General features: G+C 34.7%; 3 protein-coding genes across 3 annotated transcripts in view; 1 reads left to right on the top strand and 2 right to left on the bottom strand.

The window, feature by feature from the left end:
• The window catches only part of LOC108978502, a 14,184-nt gene extending 9,787 nt beyond the window's left edge, over positions 1-4,397 (bottom strand). The window contains exon 1 of the mRNA XM_018948828.1: positions 4,349-4,397. Coding sequence (XP_018804373.1) covers positions 4,349-4,382 — 34 coding nt within the window. The 5' untranslated portion in view covers positions 4,383-4,397. The remainder of the gene's footprint in view (positions 1-4,348) is intronic.
• LOC108978499 overlaps positions 1-11,243 on the top strand; it is a 67,836-nt gene that overhangs the window by 40,739 nt on the left and 15,854 nt on the right. The window lies entirely within an intron of this gene.
• On the bottom strand, positions 7,259-9,220 carry LOC108978500. Its single transcript, XM_018948826.1, has 4 exons — positions 8,610-9,220; positions 8,037-8,530; positions 7,600-7,966; positions 7,259-7,531 (listed from the first exon to the last, which is right to left on the bottom strand). Exons 1-4 carry the CDS (start codon positions 8,881-8,883, stop codon positions 7,344-7,346), a joined length of 1,323 nt encoding a protein of 440 aa, XP_018804371.1. The 5' UTR covers positions 8,884-9,220; the 3' UTR covers positions 7,259-7,343.

Genomic DNA, 11,243 nt, shown 5'->3' with positions numbered 1-11,243 from the left:
TAAGAGAGCTTTAAAGAATACAATGTGTGCGCACCACGTCCAAACCGATCGCTGTACGGAGTATAACTATTTGAAAAGAGCTTTGCCTTAGCATTAATAACGAAAATTTGGTGATAATGTTTCGTAATTATGCATGTCATTTAGAAAGTTTGAAATTTTGGAAGAGCTTTGTTTAAATAAATTTATTTAAGAGATAAATTGACCGCTATTAACATTTCGATACTCATTAATATGAGCCACTAGTTTATGTACATATGTGTGCATTAAGATTTACTGGAATGACTTGTATATTCATTTTGTTGAGCTTATAGACTTCGCAAAGCTCGCTTTTGGAATTTTTGTCAATTCGCTCATCCTTTTGAAAGCTTTATGATATTTTTTGGTCAAAGGTACATAATAATTGTTCGACAATGGAACGTCGATTTAAAAAGTTACATCCATTGACCTTGCAAACCAATCATTAAGATTGGTTACAAAAATGAACACACTTGACTAACCGATTCGCTTAAGGTTGAGAGACTGAAAAACATTTTAGAAATTTCATTCTATTTTTGTGTATCTTAACTCATTTCTATTCTAAATAGCTGAAATCGTAGCATAATATTTAATAATTTTATTCAGAATTTTTTAACATCGACGTAATTATTTTTAGGCAATGATAGATCACTTGCTAACAACGAAAGAATTATCACTATGAAAAGGTCTTTGTAATTATTAATATTGCTCATCATAAAAGAAATCTCAAAAAAAAAAAAAAAAAAATGTTTGGAAAAGCCGGTGAGCTGTTTGGTTTTAGTCAGAGACCTGTCAGTTACGGATTGCAAATCCCCTAATTATACTTTGTTTATAGCTGAAATCAGAAAATGATTTGGTTTTGAAGCTGCTCTACATCACTTTGCTTTGTAGCCGTGACTATGCTGCACCATTTCAGCAGGAACCTCAAGGCAACCAATACATATATGAAAATTTAGATTAAATAAAAATAAAGCTATTTGTAAACACAAATTACCGATTGCTTTGTCACCCACAAACTTTTGGTTAAACCAAAAGTTATGAATTAAAGAAATTTTAGTACTACTTTTATAAAGTATGCAAACCAGATTATCAAATATTTTCGTTATCAAAGGAAGCATAGAGAAAAGAAACAAAACAAAACACGAAATTGAAAATAAATAAACCAAAAAAACATAAAACGCAATAAACAAAAATAATTTTATAATGTCAGGAAGTTTTTTTACGCGCGTGTCATATAGCCCAAACAGTCTTGAACAATAACTGAGGTTAATCCGTTTCAAGATCTCCTACTTCTTCAAAGATACGCACAGAAACTTCAAATTTATGGGGGAGTGTTTATTATCATTCGAAATAACATTCTCTGGCATTTATTTATTGAAGATTATCTCTCTCAAATATCAAATGATCCATCCTTTGAGCTTAACTTCTGATGACTCACTCGAGCATTTCGACTAACTGCCAAATGGCACGCGTGATGTTTTGCTTCAAGGGCTGAATCGAAGCCTTATTGTCCGTTTCTTGATTTCAGACGATCTTGGTGTCTAATTGACTGGCCCAAAAGGTGAAATTATCTGCTCACCGAAGTGTTCTCCTAATAAATCTCTTGATTGAGGCGATGTTGAAATGATGTCGACAAGATCACGAACTTCAATTTTGGCATCAAATAGTGCGTTATAAAAGAATACTGACCCAAAAAAAACATGCCAGCTTAACACGTCTCACGCGTGATCTCTCAAAAAGAGGCCATTGAAAAAAGTACATCAACTTGTATCACCCATTATATGGAATATTATTGTAAACTTAGTGCACATGTAGTATGTTTACACTAAACTTTTTGTCAATCACGCTAATTTAAGAACAACGATAGCAAAATTGGCACGAACCAACGAAATTGATATTTTATCAGTCAAGATTATCAGTGCGATAAGATTAGATTGTTTGACCAAAACCATAAGCAAAATACAAACATTACTAAATTGGTTAGCATCAGCGTGACGAAATTTTCGAACAAATTTTCAAATTTTGCATCAGCCGTTATACAATCTAATAGATTGAAATAGAGTGAATGCTTTTGCAAATTATTTAGAAACGCAATAGAGACAGTCATAGATGTTTATCAATGACTAAGCTGTTTTCTTTTACGTATATAAATTTCTTAATTTAATGCAAGATGTTTTTTCAAGAACTTCCTTACTTTCTTTATTACATTTTTTTCATTTAATGTACCAATTTATCCCAAAAATTTCACGTTAACACATGCATCTCTATACATTTGCTCCATTTCCGGTATCACATCTTTATAGATGGCATTTTTTGTATCAATTATATTATTACTATTCGCCATTAATTCCTGCACCGCGTCGGTCGGCAGTTTGATCATAAATGACAAATTCTTTGTTTCTCCATCTAAAATACGAAGAAATAGACTTTTGCAATCTTATAAGCTCCCACAAGTAGTGCAATAAATTAATTTTTACTTACCTTCAAGTTCTGCGTCTAAATTCACCGATGCCAAGAGTGCGACGAAATTTTCGCCAGCGCCTTCCGAGACTTTGGCDGTGAAATTTTTAATGCTCTTAAAATTTGGTACATTTTTCTGCAGCAGATCTGCAAATAGATCCTCATTCAGCGATTCGGGGAATCGACCCTTAGCATTCGTTGCAACTTTGGCTGCAGCACCATTATTAGTAGTTGTTGCACTTTTCAAGGTTTACGCAGTATCATTTGTACACACTTCTGTTGTCGCTGACAAATTGCTTTTGTAAGTTTATGCTTTGTTCACTCAAGTATTTTCACTTAATTTGACTAAGAGAGTTTTAAAGAATATAATGTGTGCGTAGCACGTCTAAACCGATCTCTGTGCGGAGTGTAACTATACTAAAAGAGCTTTGCCTTAGCACGAATAACGTAAATTTTGTGGTAATATTTAGTAATAATGCATGTCATTTAGAGAGTTTGATATTTTTGAAAACTTTTTTTGAAATTTGGTTAAGAGATAAATTGACCGCTATTACCATTTCGAGTGTGTGTATGTACATATACATTAAGATTTACTGGAATGATTTGCAAATTCAATTCGTTGAGCTTATAAGCCCCCCAAAACTCGGTTTTGGCAAGTTTGGCAGTTTGCGCATCCTTTCTGATATTTTTTGGTCAAAGGCAAATACTAATTTTCGACAGTGAAGTGTCGATTTTCTTTTTATTATCCTTTCAACAACTGGGTATCAGCTGTGGACGTGTCTTGCCAAAAAGTAAGGAGAGTTGAACTTTATTTAGGAAAAAGACGTTCCAAACCAGTCATTAAGATTTGTTACAAGAGAAAAGTTTTTGTACAAATAAGAAAGTAGAATTAAAGAACCCAAAAACCATCCATACTTTACTAACCGATTTACTTAAGGTTGTAAAGAACTTATAAGTGTCTATAAGTACAGTGTTGCTGAATTGTTTGATGAAAATTTTAGCTTAAGAACAAACCCATATGCTTAAGGAATGACTGTAAAATGTTTTAGAAATTTAACTCAATTTTAGTGTATTTCAACTTTTTATATTCGGGATAACAGAAAAAATAGTACAGTATTTGATATTATTATTCAGATTACATCATTATTTTTAGGCAACGTGAAGGCTATTCTTGTTGGTTGGCTGAGAGAGAGGGAAACAACTAAAATAGATCGTTATATAATATTATAATTAAGCTCATCACCCTCAGGCGACAAGCACAGTGGACGTATGACCCATAAGCCCATATAGACCTGAAGTACATTTAGCATTATATTATAGCAAACTACTTCAAATCTCAATTAAACTGCTCACTCACCCCACGTGCCGTACTTATAAAGCGCTATAAGATTATCTTTCAAGGTTGATAATTTCTTTCGGTATTTGAGCAGTTTTAAACACTCAATCAAATTGTCATGATAGTACTTAATAAAGTAATTAAAGCTTTTCGCTCCTGAAGGAAGATATAAACAATGGAAATCATTCCCCTGTGAACGATAACACACGCACTGAAAATCGACGAAATACGCGGACATAATCCTCCCTGAGTATAAGACCGAATTCGGATGGTGTCTCTATATCATAATATTGTGGTGAGAATTTCACATCAACAGTCACTTCACTACACATTTACTCCAACCCGTTATCACATCACTATACATGGTGTATTCCGTATCAAAATATTATGACCGACAAAGAGTTTTTGTACGGACTCAATGGGTAACTTTATCATGTACAACACCTGCTTTGAAGTACCACCTAGAACACCCAAAAATATTTTGTTTTTCAATTGTTTTTTTTTTTTTTAACAAAAATTAATATATTATTCACTTACACTCCAGCTCTACGTCAATATTCACTAAGCCCATGAATGTGGCATAATTTTCGCCAGCAGCGTGTGCCGCTCGCACTGTGAAATTTTTAACGCACTTAAAAGAACTCGAAAAGAACTTAGAACTTTTCTAAAAAGCTTTGCGTTAGCATTTATCTATATGGCGTATTAATTAGCAGAACTTACTTCCGTTGCATCAATTGCTCATACTTACCTAGGTACGCTCATAGATATCGAATGTCTGAAAATTCGGTAAAGCTTTATGTGTGGAATACAATGCTCGCGACAGACTGCAAACAACAACTGTCAAATACTAAAATACACACGTTCTTATGGACGGACCTATTTTGACAGCTGCACGACTGCACGACTGCAGACCGACAGTTGTCGTTCTCGCTAACTTCAATTTGATCTTATATTTGCCAACGACAGTAGAGTTAACAGTAGAATGGAAGATAGAGAGATGAGGTAGAGTGGTGATGCCACTAATATGTAAAATGTAAAATTACTCAAAGCTCTAACAAACCTGACGTTATTTTATAAATAAAAGCATAACATAGCTATGTTACATCATTTATAATAACAATTGATAATTTAAAACAAATAAATTTACCTATTTACTTATTTCTTGCTTAAAAATTTCACTTTGAACAAAATATTAAAATTTCATTGAAGTGCAAGGTATTAGTATGGCCACAACGAAATTGTGTACATGCAAAATGGACAACTGCGTTGTTTTGTGTACATGTCGGCCATTGTTATGTTGCTGCCCTCTCACAAACGTTTATGTAGTAGAATTCACAACGCCATTTTCAGTTCACTGTCGCGCTGCTGCAGTCTGTCGCGAGCATTGTATTCAACACATTAGGATGCGTTTTATCGCTGCGGAGAACTTTTTCTTTTTTGATAGCAATTAAGAGTCTAAAATAATGTTCATGAGAGCCTTACATATAAACATGTAGCATATTTGGTCATTGAGTAGAAACTTAAATACTAAAAGAAGAAAACAAAGTTCAAAGCTAATTCAGATAGTGTTTATATTTGAGCTCTTAAAAATTGAGCTCGAAATTTATATTGCTGCTGCTAAAGGGATTACCTTATATCTCTTGTCACTATTACTTTTGAATAAAGCTATGGAGCTAACAATTTTTGGCAAGAGAAAATGACGGTCTTTTTCAGAAAGTTAGTAAAAAATTGTACAAAATAGATGTGAGTATCTATCATTTAAACGAATCTCTTTCTATTGTGAAGGGGCGTAACTATGTCAATAAGTAGTTCTCAGTTTTATTTTGTTTACCGGTATGTTTGTTTATGTTGTTAACATGAAATATAAGTGGCCTTGTTTTTTTCAATCTTATGGATATAAAACCGGTTTCTCCCACGCGACTTAAGTTAGTTTGCCCATTTTTTGATAAATCTATTTTTATTATTCAGGTGACTTATACTCATTATTTCCTCGGGTAAAATCTGAATTTTTTTAAACATTTTTTCCTCATAAAATTAAATATTTTATTGTTACAAACACCTAGCATTGACAAAGGTGAAATTTATGGAGAAGAATATTTTAAACTCGGTCATTGCGACGCCATTTCCGGTGACCCCTACACACGTTGGCAGGATGATGACTCTTTACAACATCGTCTAAACTGCAAAAATATGTGTTCTAGTTAAAATTTTAACTTAGAACTTGGGCGAAAGAAAAAAAACTGAAATTTGGATTTTTGGCGGACATTTTTACAAAAAAAAAATTTCTGTGAAAATTTCGCGATTTTTTTTTTTTTTTCAAATAGTTGTATTCGAAAAACAAGAAAAATCCTTTGTCCAAGTCTATAAGGATTGTATCTCAAAAATTTGTGTAAAATTTCATGAAAGTCGATTGAGTAGTTCTCTAGAAATCTTGCCAACCGACTCAAAAAAGGAGTTTCGAGAAAAACGCGTTTAAAGACGGCGCACTTAGCCTAGCTAGACTCGAGCGCACAGGTTCCTAAGGCTGTATCTCCGAAACTATTACTCGGAACTACTTAAAAATGTAGAACAATCTTTTAGATTTGGTTATAGATTTTCTTCTTCTTAGTAATTGGCGTAGACACAGCTTACGTGATTATAGCCGAATTAACAACAGCGCGCCAGTCGCTTCTTATTTTAGCTACTTGGAGCCAATTGGAGATTCCAAGATGTCCAACGAAGTGAAGGCCCTCCTCTTCCAACATTTTTTTAATCTCTTAAACTTTCGTGAAGAAGATATAAGGACACCTAGCAGCTATTTATTTTATACCACGCTTTACTGTGGCTGATACATAGATGGTACTACAAATATCCTCCACATAATTTCTAGTCAGCCTCTACCTTTAAGAGATACGTATACAAATTTGGCAACTGAGGGACTATTAGTTAATGAAATATAGCATTTTGGATGAAGTAACTTGTGTTAGAAACTGGAGTCCAATCGGCAGTGAGCCTAGTGGACTGCACATGATGAACCGGTTCTCAAGCGTGGAAAGACAAAAAATTCGGCTGCCCGGCTTTTGGCCTCAGTCTTTTGGGATGCTCGTGGTATTTGGCAATTCTATTAGTTTTGGCGAAGAATTAGTTTGAAATTGTACGCATTTCCTTCTTTGTTTCCATCTAATATTTCGAAAATATTTCTGTATATCTCAAATTATAATAGATCTTTTTATCAACACTGCTGTTATTTCGATATTTTTCTAAGTTAGATGTCACTTCTGATTTGTTGTGAATGCGTTGCCGCCTTTCGCCCATAATCTAGCAAAATGTCAACGCCATATTTTGATGTGATTTCATCCATATCTAGTTTCTCCACTTCGGCCCATAAAATGTCAATAAAGCTTGATACCGTTAGTAAAAACTTACACAAAATATTATTTTAAACTTAATATCCTTATTAGCGTTTTTATTTATTTTTATTTTGTCTTTTACATTTAAATACATAAAGTGTTTTCCAATTAGCTCTCTTCATTAGACCAAAATACCATGGTCACTAGAAAGCACCTCGATTATAAAGCCAAGGAAGAAGTACCTCAATGTGTTTCCGATAACGTGAATTTGTATACATCACCTTTTTAAGAGCCATGCCTTCTTCTGTCATGCCCATTAAATTGGTTATATTAGCTCCTCCCTTTGATTCAAGCAATACGAGGGACAAGTGACTAACAACCAAGTTCACCGCTGTGAAGAAAAAACAAAGAATATTACAGAGATAATAAAGCTCATTTGGTATTTCACATTTTACTCACCGAAAATGCCATATTTGAGCATGGCTATATGGATTTCCTTAAGGGTGGGTAATTTTTTGGGATATTTCAGTARTGTTAAGTACTCAATCAAATTATCATGATAATATTTAATGAAATAATCGAAATACTTTAGTTTCACATCCAGGCTCGTTGACGTTAACAGCAAAGTATATAGATCAATCATCGGTGAACCATAACGCGTCAACTGAAAGTCAACGAAATATGTTTCCTTCACTTTACCTGCGTCATCATATTGAAACATAACATTGTTCGCCCAAAAGTCACCATGATTTAAAACATTGAACTCATTTGGATCGTTTTCCAGCAGCGGACGAAGTTCTTCGGCAAAATACTCATGGCTTCGTTGCTAAAATAAAAAACAGCAAAAAACAATAGAATAAAAAAAGATTTAGAAGAAGCTAAAGCTCGATACATACCAAACTATCGTAGTACTCTTCATGGCCCTCATATGTGCGAACACATTCCAAATATAATGGCATCGTTAATTCAGCCATCAATTCGATCATTGTTAACATGCCCTCGTTAAATATTCCATCAGTAACTACTTTCGGATATTGCCCTTTGGTTTCAACACGCACCGCTGATGCGGCGTGCCATTGTGCCAACTTTTTCAATGCGGCCTTGGTGTGCTCCACGTCGAAACCCTCAAGACGGTTAACATTTTTGAAACCATGGGGACGTAAATCCTCCATGAGTACAACACCGTATTTGGATGGTGTCTTTAGATCAAAATATTTTGTTCCGAATTTCAAGTCAACACCCGCATCTCTATACATTTGCTCTATTTCCGGTATCACATCTTTATAGATGGCATTTTCTGTATCAATTATGTTATGATAATTCGCCATAAATTCCTGCACCGAGTCGATGGGCAGTTTGATCACATATGAGAAATTTTGTATTTTTCCATCTAAAATACGAACAAATAAATTGGAAAAGTCAATTTTATATGCTCCCACATATAGTGCAATAAACTAATTTTTACTTGCCTTCAAGCTCTGCGTCTAAATTCACCGATGCCAAGACATTGCCGTAATTTTCGCCAGCGCCTTCCCAGATTTCGGCTATGAAATTTGTAATTCTCTTAAAATTTGGTACGTTTTGCTGCAGCAGATCTGCAAATAGTTCTGCTTTCAGCCATTCGGGGAGTTGACCCTCAGCATTCGTTGCACCTTTAGCTGCAGCACCATTATTAATAGTTTCCGTTGCACTTTTCGAGGTTTCCGCAGGATCATTTATATTCACTTTTGTTATCGCTGACATCTTGTTTTTGTAAGTTTATATTTTTTACACTCAACAATTTTTACTTAATTTGACTAAGAGAGCTTTAAATAGGACAATGTGTGTGTACCACGTCCAAACCGATCACTGTACGGAGTACAACTATTCGAAAAGAGCGTTGCCTTAGCCTTAATAACGAAAATTTTGTGATGATGTTTCGTACTTAATTTAACCCTGTAAAGGTGTACGAGTATATGTAGTTATAAGGTGTGTTCCAAAGTAAACAGGCCTTTTTGAATCTAGCGCCTCCTGGTGGCGCCATCTATATGTTGACTGATACGTTAGAACCTGCTGCCTGTGTCGATTATCCAGTGAGAAAACATTCCATTGATTGGAAGTGAAGTTATTGCGTTTCAAGTGTCAGTATGTTTGTGTTACCGGTGCGAAAATGAACTTCGAACAAAGAGCCAACATTAGATTTTGTTTTAAAATTGTTAAAACTGTTACCGAAACGTTTCGACTGATGAAACAAGTTTATGGCGATGATTGCCTATGCCGTAGCAAAGTGTACCAGTGGCTTGAACGTTTTCAAAGTGGTCGTGAGGACATAAACGACGATCAACATATGGGCCAATCAAAATCCGTTTTCATCGGAAATTCCATTGAAACTGTGTGTGAATTCATCAAAAATCAGCCGAAATCATCATTGCAATTCATGGATCGCATTTTGACCGAACATTTGTTATTACGAAAGGTTCGTGACGACCAAAATTTCCTCAGAATCCAATATTCGAAGGACGAATATTTGAAAAAAAAAATCACATTTTAACCATTAATCACTCCGCTTATTCTCCTGATATGGCACCGTTTGTCTTCTTCCTTTTCGGAAAAATGCATTTGCCCATGAAAGGAAAACGTTATGCAGACGTAGAGGCCATTGGAAAGGTTTGCACCGGCATACTGGCGGCCATACCGACCAACGAGCTAAAACACTTGTTCGACATGCTTTTGGAAGGAGGCTATTTTAAATAAAATCAATTGATTTTGCCAAAAACCAATTTGTTCTTTTGTTTTTTTTTTTAAGTCCTGTTTAGTTTGGAACACCTTGTATAGTATTTATTTCATGTTTATTTTTAGATTTAGTATTTAATCTAAAAAATCTCATATAGTAGTCCAAATAGCAACAATGGATATTAAATATAATTTGCACACATGTACTTAAGTCTAAATTTCTAAATACTTTTTGCACCTTTAAATAATCAGTACAGTATACTCTACTTAAATGCACTACAGAAAAAATCACTTAATTGGTTGGAAGAGTTTTGATAAAGTTAAGTTTGAATATAATCAATAATATTCAGTTAGAACTCCATAACTAACGTACGCTCGGAAATCAAATATTTTTCTTTCCCTGCTTCAGAAAATCGATTTTTTATGTGTTAAAATCCGCAATTAAAAGGTTGTGTAAAAAATTTAATCTTTTAAGGGGTTACATGAGTTTACGGATTTAAAAAACATTAATTTGTTTATTATTTTATTAAGTTATACAACGTCTCTGAAATATTTTTCCAAATTTTCAGGATATGTGCACTTGTGTCTCACTTTTATTGTAATCACACGCGTTTTTCTCGAAACTGTGTTTCTGAAATCAAGATTTGGCTACATTTCTCCAGAACTACCCATCCGATTGTCATGAAATTTTACACAGAGTTTTCAGATCCTTAGACGAAAGTTTTTTTTATTTTTATTTTTTTTTTTTGTAAAAATTAAGTGGGCTATTTGGTTCGTCCAAGTTTTAAGGTGAAGTTTTCTCTAAAACTCGAAATTTTTCACTTTAGATGATCCTGTAAACAGTTATCCTCCCAACGGGGTGCATCTTTCTTCCGAGGGGTCACCGAAAGTATGTCCCTGAGTTTAACATAATTTTTTCCAAAAATGTTAAAATTTCCTTTGTTAAAAGTGTAAGGGAAAAAAATTCTGTTTTTCACCAGTGGAAAAGCTCGACTCATCAGTTGTTGCCGAAGTAGCACCTGTTGGCAAGAGTTATACTGCGTTGGATTACCAGGCTGACATTGTTCTACTCTTTTATGTAGTGGGCATAGCACACTTAAATTCCAATCGTTGGGCATGCTTCTGTCCGACCATATTTTACAAAGAAGCTGATGCATGCTCAGTTCTTCGCCGCCGTGTTTGAATAGCTCGGCCGGCAATCCATCGGCACCCGCCGCTTTGTTGTCCTTCAGGCGGGTAATTGCTATTCGAACTTCTTCATGGTCGGAAACGTCTGCTCCATCGTCATCAAATGGGGAATCGGGTTCGCTTCTCCTGATGTTGTGCGTTCACTGCCATTCAGCAGGCTGGAAAAGTGTTCCCTCCATAATTTAAGTATGCTCTGGGCATCG

This window comes from Bactrocera latifrons, unplaced genomic scaffold (assembly GCF_001853355.1).
Source record: "Bactrocera latifrons isolate USDA-ARS-PBARC rearing strain unplaced genomic scaffold, ASM185335v1 scaffold_123, whole genome shotgun sequence".
NCBI lineage: Eukaryota > Metazoa > Arthropoda > Insecta > Diptera > Tephritidae > Bactrocera > Bactrocera latifrons.
The sequence above is the reverse complement of the archived record's forward strand: the minus strand, read 5'-3'. Positions and strand labels throughout refer to the sequence as shown.